The sequence below is a fragment of the Delphinus delphis genome, chromosome 19 (assembly GCF_949987515.2).
Source record: "Delphinus delphis chromosome 19, mDelDel1.2, whole genome shotgun sequence".
Taxonomy (NCBI): domain Eukaryota; kingdom Metazoa; phylum Chordata; class Mammalia; order Artiodactyla; family Delphinidae; genus Delphinus; species Delphinus delphis.
The window spans coordinates 18,286,999-18,302,814 of NC_082701.1; the positions used below are offsets into that span (position 1 = coordinate 18,286,999).

A 15,816-nucleotide genomic window follows, 5' to 3' on the forward strand; every position below is an offset into this window, starting at 1 on the left:
TTGGCACTGGGAATTCAGCAGTGAAGAAGGCCCAGACTAAAGTTCAAGGAGCTTCTAACCTAGAAAGGGATAAGATTTTGTGCTGTGTGCTAAGGTGGTGAATTATGAGGGCAAGGGAGGTGCTGAAGGGGTTCCAGAATGGCCTGGGTAGTTGGGCAGGGTAAGATGATGGTTAAGTTTGATCAGAAAATATAGAGCAAAAGGAAATGTGACTGTGTTCTTTACCCCTAGCAGATCTCTTGAATTTCCTTCCTGACAACATGCTTTTTGGGGCAGACATGAGATGCCAATAAGACTTGGCACTCCTCCTCCTCTGAGCATCCATAGAAAATGATCTTTCTGCTCAAAATTATTTCTTTTCTTTCCACTCTGTGAGCCTGCGTTTGCTTCTTCCATCCTCAGTGCCTGCTTCTATTCAGTCTGTCTGTCAGCAACGCCTACAATATGTTGGGCTCTTGGCTAGGGGCTGCAGAAAGGAACCTCACTCTCAAGGGATTCATGGACAAAATCCAGTGAACAGACCATGACTGAACGGTGTGATCGGTGCTGTGCCCATGTGTGTTAACCGCAGAGTACCAGCCTGAGGAGTTGGGGGAGGCAGCCCCTAGGCAATGACCCCACTAGAATCAAGTCTTAATGATTGGACAAAAGCTCTTGTCACCCAAGAAAGAGTGAGGCCTGCCTTCAATTGAACAACTGGTGCAAATCTCAGAGCTTGTGAGCCAGAACACCCTGGAATGACTCCACTTTATCCCCATCTCCTTTCCCCTTCAGCCAAGAGCCATTTGCCACCCCTCCCCCAGCACTGGCTGCATTGCTGTGGCCACATTAAGACTTGGCCCCTGATGGACGATGAGTGAGGAAGCTGTTGTACCAATATGGCTGAGTGAAGCTGCCGAAGGCCCTAGAAGGAGGAAGTGGATAAGTGCCTTATCCAAAAGGATACAGCAGCCTCAGGTCTTATCAGGGGGCAGGAGCTTCCTCACTCCTTCCCCCACCTCTGACCAAGTCACAATGTGCCTCGGCAGTGCAGGCAGCTGTGTGGGGGGAGGAGGAACTATAGAACTGGGGGCTAGAGTGGAGGTGTACAGACCAGCTGGTTCATGATTGCACTATCCCAAGCAGGAAGCAATGGTGGCTTAGACTAGCATGGTGGTAGTGGAAATGGGGTGAAGATTCAAGAGACATAGTTGAAAGGCAGAACCCACAGGACTTGATGATAAAATACTTTCAAAAAAAGGGAGGAGTTGACTTTCAGCCATAAGCATCCACCCCCCAGAGTGGCCTCACCCCCTTCCTGGCAATCCTAGAAACCGTATGGGTCCAGGACCTAGAGCCCTTTACTCTGTCTACTACTCAGCAAGTGGGTTTCAGTTTGATAAGAAAAGACTTCCTGTGGTGGAACTGAAAGGAAGAGGAAGGAGCTAACCCATTCCTGCCTAGGAGGTTGTGGGAGAAGGAAGATGGCCAGAGCTTTGTGTCCACTTCATGCCCTCTGGCTTCTGGAGTGGGTACAGCTGCTCTTGGGACCCGGTGCTGCACCTCCAACCTGGGCCTTGAACCTGGACCCGGTGCGACTCACCTTCTACACAGGCCCCAATGGCAGCTACTTTGGGTTTTCATTGGACTTCTACAAGGACAGCCGTGGGAGGTGAGCCTTGGGGGACTCCCCCACCATCACTGCATCTCTGGGTCTTGAGTTCCCCATTTGTGATAGAGGTTGAGCAAAGCAATTTCTAGGGTCTATTCGGGCTGAGTTCTTGTTAGGAATACTGGGGAGGGACTAGCTCAGGTGAAGGTGTCAACGAGAGGCAGCACTGGGGAGCTGGGCAGAGCAAGGACAAAGGGAAGACAAAAGTTGATGCTTTATTTTTTCCCCAAGGGTCAGTTTTATGACCCACTCCACCCTCATCCTTTTGAAATACAGAGAGGAGCACATGTCTTAAATTGACTTGCAGAACTATGAAATTGTCTATCCACACCCCCCCCACCTTGCTTTTCTATTCCAACCCCCTCATCCCCATAAAAATTATATATATTTGAAAAGAAGCAATAGGGCATTCATGGTTGGGATGGATCAGGCTGCAAAATCAGACAGCTAAGATTAGAGTCCTGGCTCTTCCTCTTGATAGGAACTACCCTGAGCTAGTTACTTATTGAAGTGGACACTAATGTCCAGCTTCAGGGAGCGGCAATGGCAGATGGCCTTCAAGTATCAGCCCCTTGGGAAATTTCCTCTGCTGAAGAGAGCCACCTCCCCCAAAGCTCCCCCACTTCCAAATGTGGCCTAGGAACAATGACTGATCGATGAGGAGTGTGGAGAGAGGGGAAAGGTAAAGGTCCGGCTCTCTCACCTCAACTCCAGACAGTTCAGAAGGGTCCTTCTAGCTCCAGAGTTCCCAGGGCATTAGCCCATGGCTGTTACTGGGCCTGAATCTCAGCTCCGCTCCCTCCTCTGCCCACTCGTGCTTCTTTCCCCTCCTTTCCACAGATATTGGTCTCATGGGCATTACTTAAACATTCTGCAGACTAAAAAAAAAAAAATTATAGCATTTTTTCGAGCACTTGTTACGTATTATTTGGGTGGCACTGTGCTGAATGCTCCTCTTAACGTTTATTTCATTTACTTCTGACAGCATTTATTGGTTGGTATTGTCCACCTTTTATGTACGGTACAGCTGTGATTTGAACCTAGACCTACTAGAGTCCTCAGAGGTGTCAGCACCCCACCACCCACTTTAGAGGTGACCACTAGCTTAATTCTTCGCCGTTAAAACTCACCCTCAGGAAGGGATCTGATAACAGTTCAGACAGACATATTAGGGTGCATATAAACCCATGACTTTTGGCGGCAGGTGTTGGGGAATGTAGATGTGTAAAGAGTTTAGGAGGTCTCTAAAGGCAAGGATATCAAACCCCTGGTGTTCAAATCGAACCAGATGGTTATGGTCTCAGCTTTACCCTTAATTCCGCGGGTTGCTGTGGACATATGATTTCCCTCGCTGGAAGTCAGTTTCACTGACCATAAAATGAAAAGACTGGCCTCTATGGTCTGTGAGGTTTCATTGAGGAAAAGATGACCCAGGGACCCCGCCCCGCCAAGGCACACTGCCCTCCCGGGTAGTGCTCCCAGCGCGGGCACTGGGGAATGCGGTACGCCGGAATCCGCGCAGCGCTCACCTAGCTTTCTTATGCAGCGTGTCCATCGTGGTGGGCGCCCCACGGACCCTGGGCCGCAGCCAGGAGGAGACAGGCGGCGTTTTCCTGTGCCCCTGGAAGGCCGAGGGCGACCAGTGTACCTCGCTGCCCTTCGACCTCAGTGAGTCTCGCACAAGGAGGGAAAGGGAGGGGCTACAGGGAGAGCGGACAGCTGGGCTTCAGCACCCCACCCCTTCTTGTGCCCTCCAGATGATGAGACGCGAAGCGCAGGCACCCAAACTTTCCAAACCTTCAAGGCCCGTCAAGGACTAGGGGCGTCGGTCGTTAGTTGGAGCGACATCGTTGTGGTGGGCGCTACGGGACTGGGCTCAGGGAGCAGACAGATGGCGGGGACACGTGAAGGGGGGGAACCCGAGTCCCGCCCCTTCTCCACTCTCCTGTGGCCCTGCTTCAGGCCTGCGCCCCCTGGCAGCACTGGAACGTCCTGGAAAAGGCCGAGGAGGCTGAGAAGACGCCCGTAGGTGGATGCTTCGTGGCTCAGCTGCAGAACAGCGGCCGCGCAGAGTACTCGCCCTGCCGGGCCAACATCATGAGCCGGGTTTACCAGAAAAATTACTTCAGTGAGCTCTGCTCTCCGTTTTGGCTCCGCCCACTCGCGGTGGTTTAGCCCCACCCTTAATCTGATCCTTCCCTCCCACCAGCTCCCCCAGACCCTGCTTCCAGCCTGGCATCGCCCAGTGACCCAGCTCCTGGCTCCACCCCGCACGCCCCCGGCCCGGGAGCCGTTTAAAGGCCACGCCACCGTAGTACCCCGGGGCCACGCCCCCATATGACTCCACCTCCCGGCCCCGCCCAGGCCCCAGGGCCTGCTTCTTCACAGACCCTTCCTTCTTGCCTCCTCTAGGCGGAGACAAGCGCTACTGTGAAGCCGGCTTCAGCTCCGTGGTCACTCAGGCGAGTAAGGATCATAAACGGCGTGGGGGAGGCTCCCAAACAGGAACCCCTCTCACCTCCAGGGCTTCCTTTTCAGGCTGGGGAGCTGGTGCTTGGGGCCCCTGGCGGCTACTATTTCCTAGGTACGTGCCCATCCGTACACCTCCCTCCCTTCTCTCGGCCTGGATAGACCCCAGGCGTCTGGGGCCCCACATCAGCTGTCCCTCGCTCCCTAGGTCTCCTGGCGCGGGCTCCAATTGCCGATATCATCTCGAGTTACCGCCCGGGCACCCTCTTGTGGCACGTGCCCACCCAGCAGCTCACCTTCGACTACAGCCACCCAGAGTACTTCGACGGCTACCGGGGTAACCCTGGCACCTCCCTTCGAGGCTTCCCAGCACTCTGTCACCGCCGGTCACGTCCTGCCCCTGTGGGAACTCCCCCTTGCCAACCCTGGCTGGCCAGCTCCAGCGCTAAGGCGTCCCCATCCTCTGCTCCCGCAGCTCCCCTTCCCCACCCTCTGCAGACCGCCCAGCTCCCATACACCCCACCTCGACCTCCCGCCCTGGATTCGCTTCACGGCCTAGGGCAGGTCTCGGTGGCCTCGATTTTCCCGTCTACACAATGCAGGATTTAGACAGTCTCCTCCCTCCCGGCCCCCTCCTTGCTTCACCCTCCCGGAAAGGCTAATTCGCGCTGTGTCTTCAGGGTACTCGGTGGCTGTAGGCGACTTCGACGGGAATCCAAACACTACAGGCAAGAAATTCGCTTAGGGGCGGGGGTTGGGGAAGCCCGGGAAGGAGCACCTCTAAGACCCGCGCCGAAATCTCCCTGGGATGAGAAATGGCGGGCGGGAGGCGGGTAGAGATTCCAAGGACCTCACTGGCTGGGCTCGGCTCTCCCCAGAGTTTGTCGTCGGTGCCCCTACCTGGAGCTGGACCCTGGGAGCGGTGAGTACCCTCTGCCCACCGCTCAGTGTCCCGAAGGCACTGACTTTACTCTTCAGCCTGATACCCCCAACCTAAACCTCCTGCCCTTCTGCGGCGGGGGCGACAATGACGCGCTCCTGTGCGTTGTCCGCGCAGGTGGAAATTTTGAGCTCGTACCACCAGACGCTGCACCGGCTGCATGGAGAGCAGGTGGGGGTCGGGTCCCCTTGTGGGGTGGCCAAGGCTGGGGGATTGAGACCCTAGAATATTCCGCGGGACATGGTGGGGGCAAAGTCCAAGAGAGGGTACCGAGTCCGGGGACAGAAAGTAAGGTGCGGCCGGGCTTCCTGCAGATGGCTTCGTATTTCGGGCACTCAGTGGCCGTCACTGACGTCAACAGGGACGGGTGAGAAGCTGGGCGCCCCCACCCCTACCCAGTTGGGTCCCAAATTACCAGAGGCGTTGACTGCCCTCGGTCTCCTCCTTTCCTAGCCCTCACTCCCACGTGACCACCGAGGGCAGCGGGAAGGCGAGGGTGGGCGAGATTGGGCTCTGGCCCGCAGCGTTCCCCTAGCCCCCCTCCCCACATAACCACCCGTCGGGCCTGCAGGAGGCATGACCTCTTGGTGGGCGCGCCACTGTACATGGAGAGCCGTGCTGACCGCAAGCTGGCCGAGGTGGGGCGCGTGTACTTGTTCCTGCAGACTCGAGGCCCTCACGCGCTGGGCGCCCCCAGCCTCCTGCTGACCGGCACGCAGCTCTATGGGCGATTTGGCTCAGCCATCGCGCCTCTGGGCGACCTCAACCGGGATGGCTACAACGGTAAGGGATGAGAGGAGCCCCACTTGCTACACAGGGGTTTACAGCCACAGTGATCATGGATTTGACCCGAGGGCAGCAGGAGCCAGGAAGGGCTTTGAGCAGGAGAGAGTTAAAGGAGACTCAGTGGGGTTTGTTTGCATTAGTCCAGGCAAAAGGTGGTGACCGCCCAGATGTGGGCTTTGGCAGCGGAGTTAGAGATGAAGGTGATTTCAAGATATTTACTACTTAGATTATTAGGACTTGATGGGTGAATGGATGTGGGGCTAAGAGAGAGAGAAGTTGGGTGGGTGATGGTTCTCTTCACTGCCTGGAACTCAAGCCATGCAACAAGTCTGGGGTGAGATCAGCAATTCAGCTCTGGACTTGTTTGATTTTTTTTTTTTTTTTTGGCTGTGCCGTGTGGCTTGCGGGATCTTAGTTCCCTGACCAGGGATTGAACCCGGGCCTCTGGCAGTGAGAGCATCGGGTCCTAACCACTGGACTGCCAGGGAATTCTCTGTACTTGTTTGATCTTGAAGGGCTTGGGAGCATTAGGCAGACGTATCCAGAGAACATCTGGGTGTGGCTTCCCCCACTTCCAGCAGAGAGGTCTGAGCGGGAGATAGGGGATTGGGGAGAGTCAATGAGGTCCTGGGAGCTTGCGAAGTGTGAAGAGGCCCAGGACAGAACCCTAGGGAGCAAGAGCATTTAGGGGACTCCCAGAGAAAGTGAGTCTGGAAAGGAGACAGAGGAATGTTCAGAGAGGTAGGAGGGAAACCAGGAGATCTGATAGCCCAGAACTCAAAGGAAGAGTGCTTTAAGCCGGAGGAAGTTGGGTCAGTGGCTCCAGATGCTGCTGAGAGGTACAATTAGATGGGGCTGGAGAAGTAAGTATTCATGGGCTTTAACAAGAAGGAGGTCATTGGTGACAGTGACAAGAACCGATTCAGGGCTGGGTAGGGACCAAAGCCAGAATGCCAGGAGACAAGGTATGAATGGAGGGGAAGAACTGATGGCAGCCAGGGTAGACCACTCTTTCAACCAGTTTGTGAACGGAAAAAGAGAAAGGTGATTACTGAAAGGAGATGAGGGTCGAGGGAAGGTTATTTTAATTTCAAAGAATATGGAGTAAGTTGAATGTGGAGGAAAATGATCTTATGGGGAAATGGGGGCATGCAGTGAGCTGGAGGAGGGTCCCTGCAATGCCTGAGGGAGGCAGGGGTGGGATGCTCAGCCCAGTGGCAGGTGTAGGAGGGACACCTATTCCAGGGTCATATGGGGAGAGGAGGAAAAAGTGGGTGTGGAGTTATAACACAACAGTTGGGCTGCTTCTCTTTGTGAATGAAGTGGGGGGCTAGGAGCTTGACTGAGTGGAGAAGGTTTGAAACAGGTGCTGAGCAGAAAACGCCAAGGGACTGCTGGGCAGCACCAAGGTCCCTAGTGAAGGCTGGAGGTCAGGAATTCATGGTGCTCCATATGGTGGGGTCTGGCCAGGCTTGCCCAGGACTGGCAATGGGGCAGGATGGCTGAGGTTACAGTGAGGGTGACTGAATGATCAGAAAATAAATGAAGAGATGAGGAAGCCAAAGGTCAGGAGACAGTGGAGGCCCAGGGCCTGAGGACGAGACTGGTCTGATGGTCTATTTGGATGAATTCTGTGTACCTTGATCAGAAAAATCAATAAAGATTTTTAAAAGAAAACAATTGCACAGGAAACATAGCATAAAGTCAGAAGACAAAGGAAAGACAATTACAACATATATATCAAAGATTTTAGTTGCTGTCACATGCGAAGAATTCTTACAGATTAATAAGATTATGATGATTATTAAACTTTCAAGAGTGATCTTAAAAGTTATTAGTGATGATGAGCCCATGGTATGACTGTGGATTTGCATGGTGGGAGTGGAATGGGGTGAAGACCCCCAGGTGAAGAAGGGGCAAATATTTAATAGGTCTTGGTTACTTAATCTTCTGGGACTCTATTTTCTCATCTAAAATGGGAATAATAATGCCTAATTTTCAGGATTCAGTGAAATCACGTCATTATATTTTCCTCAATAGATAGTGAGGGCTGTTATTGTTTTTACAATAATCGGACTTGATGGGTCTCCCTCCTACCCAATTGTAAACTCCTGGAGGGCGGGGCAGCTCTCTCCTTGACCCAGACCTCTGCATTCCTCTCCTGGTCCCCTGGAGTCTGCCTAGAGAAGGAGCTCAGGAAAGTTTTACATCTGGAGAGACTGGATAACAAACAGCCACCCCCTTTCTGTTGCTCCTTCCAGATGTTGCTGTGGCCGCCCCCTATGGGGGTCCCAGCGGTCGAGGCCAAGTGTCGGTGTTCCTGGGTCAGAGTGAGGGACTTAACTCACACCCTTCCCAGGTCCTGGACAGCCCCTTCCCCACAGGCTCTGGCTTTGGCTTCTCCCTTCGAGGTGCCACAGACATCGATGACAATGGATACCCAGGTGCCCCTGGACTGCCTCCAGCTAGACAGGAAGGGCTCTTGGGCATTAGCTGGAGATGCTGAGACAGAGCCAGGGGCTTGAACCTGACCTGGTGCCCGACTGAGAGCTCTGACCTGTCTGTGGGGCTGGGGGGCCAGAACAAACCTTCTATGGGGGTGGTAGTGTGGGGAAGTGCTGGGAAGATGAGGTGAGGACGCCATACCCCCTCTAATTAACAATTCTGACACCTCCCTTCCTTCCCACAATGTCCATAGACCTGCTGGTGGGAGCTTACGGGGCCAACAAGGTGGTTGTGTACAGGTGAGCACTGACTCCAGGGGCGGGGAGAGGGAGGACCCACACCATCAGAGGAGACTAGGCCAGGCGGGGCCACAAGGCAAGCTTCCTGCATCCCACCAGGGCTCAGCCAGTGGTGATGGCCACTGTCCAGCTTCTGGTGCAAGATTCGCTGAATCCTGCTGTGAAGAATTGTGTCCTGCCCCTGACCGAGACACCAGTGAGCTGGTGAGGAGACAGAGGGCGTGGGCCAGGCAGGATCTGGGACCTCAGTGTGGGGACCCTATAGCCCCTGAGCCCCATTCACATCTTTGCAGCTTTAACATCCAGATGTGTGTGGGAGCCACTGGACACAACGTTCCCAAGAAGCTGCGTGAGTGGCACCATGGGGACAGGAGGGAGGTGGACCTGGGCTCCCCTGGAGGCTGGCCGGGGAGACCCTGACTCTCCCTGCTTGCCCGGGCAGACCTAAATGCTGAGCTGCAGCTGGACCGGCAGAAGCCCCGCCAGGGCCGGCGGGTGCTACTGCTGGCCTCTCAACAGGCGAGCACCGTCCTGGGCCTGGATCTGAGCGGAAGGCACGGCCCCACCTGCCACACCACCAAGGCCTTCCTCCGAGTATGCCCGGCTGGGAATGGGCAAGGCTGGGTGTGCAGAGCCTGTTCATCCAGCCCTGGGGCATTGGGCTGGGTGCTGCACGGGGTGGTCAGGGGGACACACGTATGAGGGTACATGGTAGCAAGATGGCCTGACTCTTGCCCCCTCACTAGGATGAGGCCGACTTCCGGGACAAGCTGAGCCCCATCGTGCTCAGCCTCAATGTGTCCCTGCAGCCTGAGAAGGATGGACTAGCCCCTGCTCTCATGTTGCACGGAGACACCCACATCCAGGAACAGGTAGGGGTGGGCAGGTGCAGGCAAGGGAGGTGGAGGACCCCTCCACCCAGAAAGTCAGGGTTAGGGTTAGTGTCCAAATCATATTGTGAACACCTCTAATCTCTGATGTTACTCTCAACCCTGCTGAAAACCCCCAAATCTCAATATCCCCTATACCCTCATGTAAACCCCAAATGTCGACGTCACCTCTAAACTCTGATATAAACCCGTAAACCCTGATGTCATTATCAAAGCCCTGACATCATCCCAAACCCTGATGCAAACCCCCAAGCTCTGACATCATCTCCAACCTCCTTTTCCTTCTCAGACCTTCTAATTCCCTAAGCCCTGATGTGCCCCCAAACTTACCCACACGCCTGATGTGCCCCCTCTAGACCCGCATCATTCTGGACTGTGGGGAAGACGACCTGTGTGTGCCACAGCTCCAGCTCACTGCCAGCGTGTGAGGAGACCGCCCGCCCTACCCAACCCTGGCCCTGTCTACCCCTATGACACCCCCTCCCCACCTGGCTCCTGATACTCTGTCCTCAGCCCCTCTCCTCCTCCCAGACCCTGGGCTTGGACCCAGCCTCCTCGGCTTTACTCCTTTCTCCCCACAGGACAGGCTCCCCGCTCCTCGTTGGAGCCGATAACGTGCTGGAGCTGCAGATGGAAGCGGCCAACGAGGGTGAGGGTGCCTACGAGGCCGAGCTGGCCGTGCACCTGCCTCCAGGTGCACACTACATGCGGGCCCTCAGCAACATCGAGGTGAGGCCCCCACCCCGGGGCACAGTCGGGGACCTGGAAGGTGCAGGAGCCTTGATTCTCATCTCCCACCTGAGAGCTCCCACTTCTCTTATGCCTTCCTTTAAAAGCTGTGATTTTTTTTTTTCTTTTTAATTCGGAAGAGAACATTTGCTAATAGCAAAAAATTCAAGAACTCAATTATAAAACCCAAACCAAAAATGGCTCAGGAAATAAATGTTAACAGGAACCTCTGTTAACATTTGGTGAATTTCCTTCCAGTCTTTTTTCTCAGCATCAACATTTTATTTATTTATTTTATTGACATAGTTTATAATAATGGGGTTATACTCCATGTAATGCTTTGTGGGTTTTATTTCCAAAAAAAAAAAAAATCATTAAAAAGAGTAAGGTGCTGCAGTAATACATAAAGTGGAATGTGACAGTCCTTGAACTCCCACCCTGGCATCCTGCTCTCCCTGACTTTCCAAGGGAGCTTAACTATATACGGGATGCTCTGTAACCATCTTCTTTCTCGGGACTGCCTCTCTGAAGGGCTTTGAGAGGATCATCTGTAACCAGAAGAGGGAGAATGAGACCAAGGTGGTGCTGTGTGAGCTGGGCAACCCCATGAAGAGGAACGCCCAGGTGAGGCCGCCCAGTCCTGGGTGCTGGGTCTCCTCCACCAGGGGTTCATAGACAGCTGGGTTTTAGGGGCTGGGTTTGGAGTCGGATGGCTCCAGGCTAGAATCCTGGTCCTCCCACTCCCTAGCTGTGTGTTCTTGGGTGAGTGACACCCTTTCTGAGTGGGCTTCTGAACACAATGGAGGTAATAATGGTGACCTTGGAGGATGAGGTCCACAGGCCACATTCAGAGTGGGCATTTGGGCAGTGACTTTGGCTCTCCCCATGTCTCAGATAGGAATCACGATGTTAGTGAGTGTGGGGAACCTGGAAGAGGCTGGGGAGCACGTGTCCTTCCGGCTGCAGATCAGGAGGTACTAGACTGGGAAGCACTCCATTTCCCTATCTGATCTCCACACAGAGACCCTCAGACACCCTCCATACATAAGGGTCTTCTGGGATGCCTGCTCTTTAGACTTCCCTCTTCCCTTTCTTCCTCAGAGACTTGTTTCTGAGTTTTGGAGCCCTAGGGGAAGTTCTTGTCTAGGTCTAACTTTAGTGTGGCATGCTGTTTGTGGAGTTAGCTCTTCCTGAGACCTCTGAAATTCTGGCCCAGCCCCAGAGAGTCCTCGTGTTCACTGGCCTGGTGTCCCTGATCTGTCTCTCCTCATCCCCCTCCCTTACAGCAAGAACAGCCAGAATCCAAACAGTGAGATGGTGATGCTGGATGTGCCAGTTCGGGCAGAGGCCCATGTGGAGCTGAGAGGGTGAGAGGCCAGGGATGGAAAAGGGAGTTGGTAGGCACAGCCCTAAGGTTCCGGGGTCCTGGGCAAAGCCCCCCGCCAAGTCAGGGGATCAAGCTCACTCTGGGAGTGTCGGGCCCCTGCAGGAACTCCTTTCCAGCCTCCCTGGTGGTGGCAGCAGAAGAAAGCAAGAGAGAGAACAGCTCGGACAGCTGGGGCCCCAAAGTGGAGCACACCTACGAGGTAGGGAGGAGCCTCCGCGCCCCAGGCTGGAGTGGGCGGACCCCAGGGGCTGGGCTAGGTGCCGAGCCTCCTAACATCCTGCCGCCACCACCCGCCAGCTCCACAACAATGGCCCTGGTGCTGTAAACGGCCTCCGCCTCAACCTCCGCCTCCCCGGCCAGTCCCAGCCCTCCGACCTTCTCTACATCCTGGATATACAGCCCCGGGGAGGCCTTCAGTGCTCCCCACAACCATCTCCCAACCCCCTCAAGGTGAGAGCCTGGGTGAGTCCTCAGCCCAACAAACAGGGCCCCTCTAGGAGGGCTGGGAGATGGGCAGAGTGTCGGACCTGATGGCCTCTTTGCCTCCTCAGCTGGACTGGGGGCTGCCCACCTCCAGCCCTTCCCAGGCCTATCACAAGCGGGACCGCAGACAGGCGCTCCTGCCGGAGCAGGAGCAGCCCTCGAGGCTTCAAGGTCCAGTTTTTGTGGTGAGCAGGTTCTGTGGTCTCCAGCTGCGGCCTCCCTGGCGCCCAGGGGCAGAGGGGATGGGAGGCAGGGACGGAGAGGGGCGGGGGGTGTGATGTAGGCCTCGTGTGGGCCACCGTGGTCCCACAGAGTCCTCCAAGTGAATAGGAAGGCTTGTGCTGGGCTTGTGTCTGGGGCAGGGTGGGGGGCACTTGCATATTTTAAGGTTTCCAGTACATTGAAGAAAATGAATAAATGCCAAAGCAGGTTTACAGAAAGGCTGGGTATTGAACGCTGTGTGATTGACCCACTTCTTTCCTCCCTCTCCCTGCATCTCCGGGACTGTGGGAGCAATCTCATTCAGAGATAACGTCCCAAGCTTGAATTTGAGTCCCTTCCCGAGGAGGAGGCCCGGCATGAGCTCCCTAACCCCCCAGCCCCCTCTGTCTTGGGTCCTACGGTGAGAGGGTGATGGGTCAGGAGGGGCTGGGGACCAATGACACATCCCCTCAGAGCTGCGATTCGGCGCCCTGTACTGTGGTGCAGTGTGAGCTGCAGGAGATGGCGCGCGGGCAGCGGGTCATGGTCACGGTGCTGGCCTTCCTGTCGCTGCCCAGCCTCCGAAAGGTGGGCCGGGATGCGGGCGGGCGGGCGGGGCCCTCTGGAGGCGGGCACTGAGTGTGTTGGGGGAGGGCGGGGCTTCGGGGGCGGGAGAGAGTGAGGGCAGAGTTTACTTTGGAGGGGACGGGGTTAGGCTGGGGGCAGATCTCCCCAGAGGGGAGTCTGGGGCCGGTACTCCCGCAACCAATAGGCCTCGTGTAAATGGCTTTCACCGCCACCCCATCCAGAGGCCCCTGGATCAGTTTGTGCTGCAGTCGCACGCTTGGTTCAACGTCTCCTCCCTTCCCTACGCCGTGCCCGCCCTCAGCCTGCCCAGCGGGGAAGCTCTGGTGAGTGTGGAAGGATGGTGGCAGAAAGGGCTCCCGCGGGTCTCCCATTGGCCTTCCCCTGTGTCCCTGCCCAGCAGGATGGGGGCGGGGCCTCCCTGGGTCTGCGGGCTGGGACAAGTAGGTGGCTTAGCTGGGGGTCACCAGCCCTGCAAGTCTGAGTCTTTGGGAAGGTCTGCATCCCGGTGACTGAGGAGACCCGCGGGTCTCCCCTCAGGTGCAGACACAGCTGCTTCGGGTCTTGGAGGAGAGAGACATTCCGATCTGGTGGGTGCTGCTAGGCGTGCTGGGTGGCCTGCTGTTGCTCACGTTCCTGGTCCTGGCCATGTGGAAGGTGAGGCGGGAAGGGAGGGTGGGTTTCGGGGTGGGGGGGAACCCCGCAGGGAGGCAGAGGGAGATGGTGGCCCAAGTAGGTGACCCAGGGTCCATCTGATCTCCGTCTCCACTATTAGAATGTCACTCTCTAGAGGACCTCTTCCAGGTCACAGATCCCTGGGAGAGGTGGCACCTGAAGAAACTCTAAGGCCTTTAGACCCATTCCCTCTGAGGGCAGGAGTCCCAGGGAATGAGCCCTGCCTTCAGGAATCCATTGGCCACCGAGAAGGACAGGGTTCACCTCCTCCCTGCTCTGTCCTCTCCCCCGCCCCCGACTGAGGTGGGAGACCCAGGTCTGATCCAGACCCCGCTTCCTGCTCCTTGTGAGGCCCTGCTGGGTCACTCCCTCCTCTGCGCCCGGACAACATGTGAGCCATTCTCAAACTCACGTGTCCAAACCCTGGAAAGCCATAGTGCTTTTAGGGAAAACCACACATTAGACTTATAATAATCAAATATATACCATCACACACTTGAGTCATATAGAGACATAATCATCAGTACTTAAGAAAAATTCAGGCAAGAAGAAACAAAACATTAAAAAAATTTTGTTACCTGCATTATCTCTAAATGGGGAAAGGCCTCCATTTGATCGTATAGTGGGGTTTGTGTTCTGTGCTGGTCCAGGACGAGGACCTCGTGACGGGCTGGTTTCCAGCATACATCCTCCACTGCTGCTCTGGGGCCTAAAGATCACCTTTACACCCTGTCCCCGGCCCCTGTGCACCCCCAGGTTGGCTTCTTCAAGCGGAATCGGCCACCCTTACAAGAAGATGACGAAGAGGAGTGATGAGTCCATGCATCTCTGTCCTAGCAGGAAGGCTGGGGGTGATGCCTGCTCTGTCCCTTCTTCTCCAGCAAGTACCCCCAGCTCTGGTCACCCATGGGTTGGAGCTGTTTCATGGCGGGCTCCTGATGTCCTTCCCCACCCATCAGAGCCAGGTCAGCCCTTTCCTGCTGCCTAATAAAGAGGTTGAGTCCCAACCCCCAGCATGATGCCTCCTCTTGGGGTCAGAGGAGGAGAGGGGGCCTGAGGTGACGTTGGGATGGGGAATCTAGGGCTGGCAGAAGTGTGAGCAGAGAGGGTCTCTGCCAGGGCAAAGGGTGCGAATTACTGTCTTTGGGGAGCGTCAGGGAGTAGAGAGTGGGGGTGGAACAAGGGAGAAAGGGTGGCAAAGCCTCCAAGTGAGACTGGAGGGGGGTGGGGTGTCAGGGTGACTGGGTGGGATGAGGGTTGGGAGCATCGAGAAGGCAGGCTGCGTCCCTGGTGGGTGGCTATAAACAATATTTTTTCCATGATTTTGAGGGAATCAAACCTCAAGATGATCTGAGATTTGGAGAAATAACACACTGTCCCCACTCATAAAAGAAGGTGCGTAAAGCTGTGCTCAGAGTGAGGAGGGGCAGAAGGAGACTGAGTAGCCCTCAGTCTGAGGAAGGCAGAGTCACGGCAGGGATGGAGAGCAGGCATTGCTCTCCGGCCACCTGCTGTTTGCTGTTCTTTCTTCCCCGCCAAGGGGAAGGGTCTTCAGTTAGGAACAAGGGCACAGGTGGGGAGCTCACAGGAGGGCTGGGAGTGGAAGACAGCTGTCCCACCGCAGAGACTGGAGTCAGCGGATAGAGGTGGGGGGTCCTCTTGGAGACCTGAGAGGTTGTTGGTTCATGAGTTCAATATTTATTGAGCACCATGGACCTGGTACTGTTCCAGTGCTGGGGTGGAGCAGTGGACAAAACAAGGTCCCTGAGCTCATGGAATTTACATTCAACCAGGAGTAAAGAATAAACAAATTAATGTATGGTCAGTGGCAGTCAATGCTGGGAGTTGAAATAAAGATAAGGAGATAGTGATCGAATTCAGTGGGTGTTGGGAGAGGGCTGACATTTTAGGGAGAGTAGTCAGGGAAGGTCTCTCTAATGAGGTGAGCAGAGAGATGAATGAATGAAGCAGGCAGCTGGAGAGAATAAAGTGTTCTAGACAGAAAGAGCAGCCAATGAAGAGGCCTGAAGTGGGAGCAGGCTTGATGTATTCAAGTAAAAGAAAGGAGGCCCCTGAGCTGGAGGCAGGAGAGGGGTCCAGACGAGGTCAGGGGTGGGGTCAGGGAGGCAGCACCTTGTGGCTGTGGCCATGGGGAAGACTTTGGACTTGATGCTAAGTGTTGGGGGAAGCCACTGATATACAGACTTACCTCACAAGAGCTGCTGGTACTTGATTTTACCCAAAGGGGTAAAAGGTAAATTCTGAAAAGAAGAGAA

The 15,816-nt window shown here is 55.3% G+C and overlaps 1 protein-coding gene across 1 annotated transcript; it reads left to right on the forward strand.

The window, feature by feature from the left end:
* Positions 1–1,458: 1,458 nt before the first annotated feature.
* On the forward strand, positions 1,459–14,539 carry ITGA2B (integrin subunit alpha 2b). Its single transcript, XM_059997954.1, has 30 exons — positions 1,459–1,651; positions 3,198–3,319; positions 3,409–3,506; positions 3,614–3,779; positions 4,064–4,113; positions 4,190–4,235; positions 4,329–4,457; positions 4,801–4,848; positions 4,999–5,042; positions 5,178–5,231; positions 5,375–5,427; positions 5,632–5,843; positions 8,108–8,290; positions 8,545–8,590; positions 8,690–8,794; positions 8,884–8,939; positions 9,033–9,184; positions 9,337–9,462; positions 9,837–9,904; positions 10,062–10,209; positions 10,741–10,833; positions 11,104–11,183; positions 11,496–11,576; positions 11,699–11,795; positions 11,894–12,046; positions 12,148–12,264; positions 12,755–12,868; positions 13,090–13,191; positions 13,406–13,522; positions 14,297–14,539. The coding sequence occupies exons 1-30, from the start codon at positions 1,464–1,466 to the stop codon at positions 14,351–14,353; spliced, it is 3,105 nt and encodes a 1,034-aa protein (XP_059853937.1). The 5' UTR covers positions 1,459–1,463; the 3' UTR covers positions 14,354–14,539.
* The last annotated feature ends 1,277 nt before the right edge of the window (positions 14,540–15,816 follow it).

What these genes read in the sequence shown, in the direction of transcription:
- ITGA2B (XM_059997954.1), top strand. Translation starts at nt 1,464, where the DNA reads ATGGCCAGAGCTTTGTGTCCACTTCATGCCCTCTGGCTTCTGGAGTGG. An exon ending in TCAGCTCCGTGGTCACTCAG is followed by an intron (nt 4,114 to 4,189) that starts GCGAGTAAGGAT and finishes CTTCCTTTTCAG; the next exon opens with GCTGGGGAGCTGGTGCTTGG. An exon ending in ACCGGCTGCATGGAGAGCAG is followed by an intron (nt 5,232 to 5,374) that starts GTGGGGGTCGGG and finishes GGCTTCCTGCAG; the next exon opens with ATGGCTTCGTATTTCGGGCA.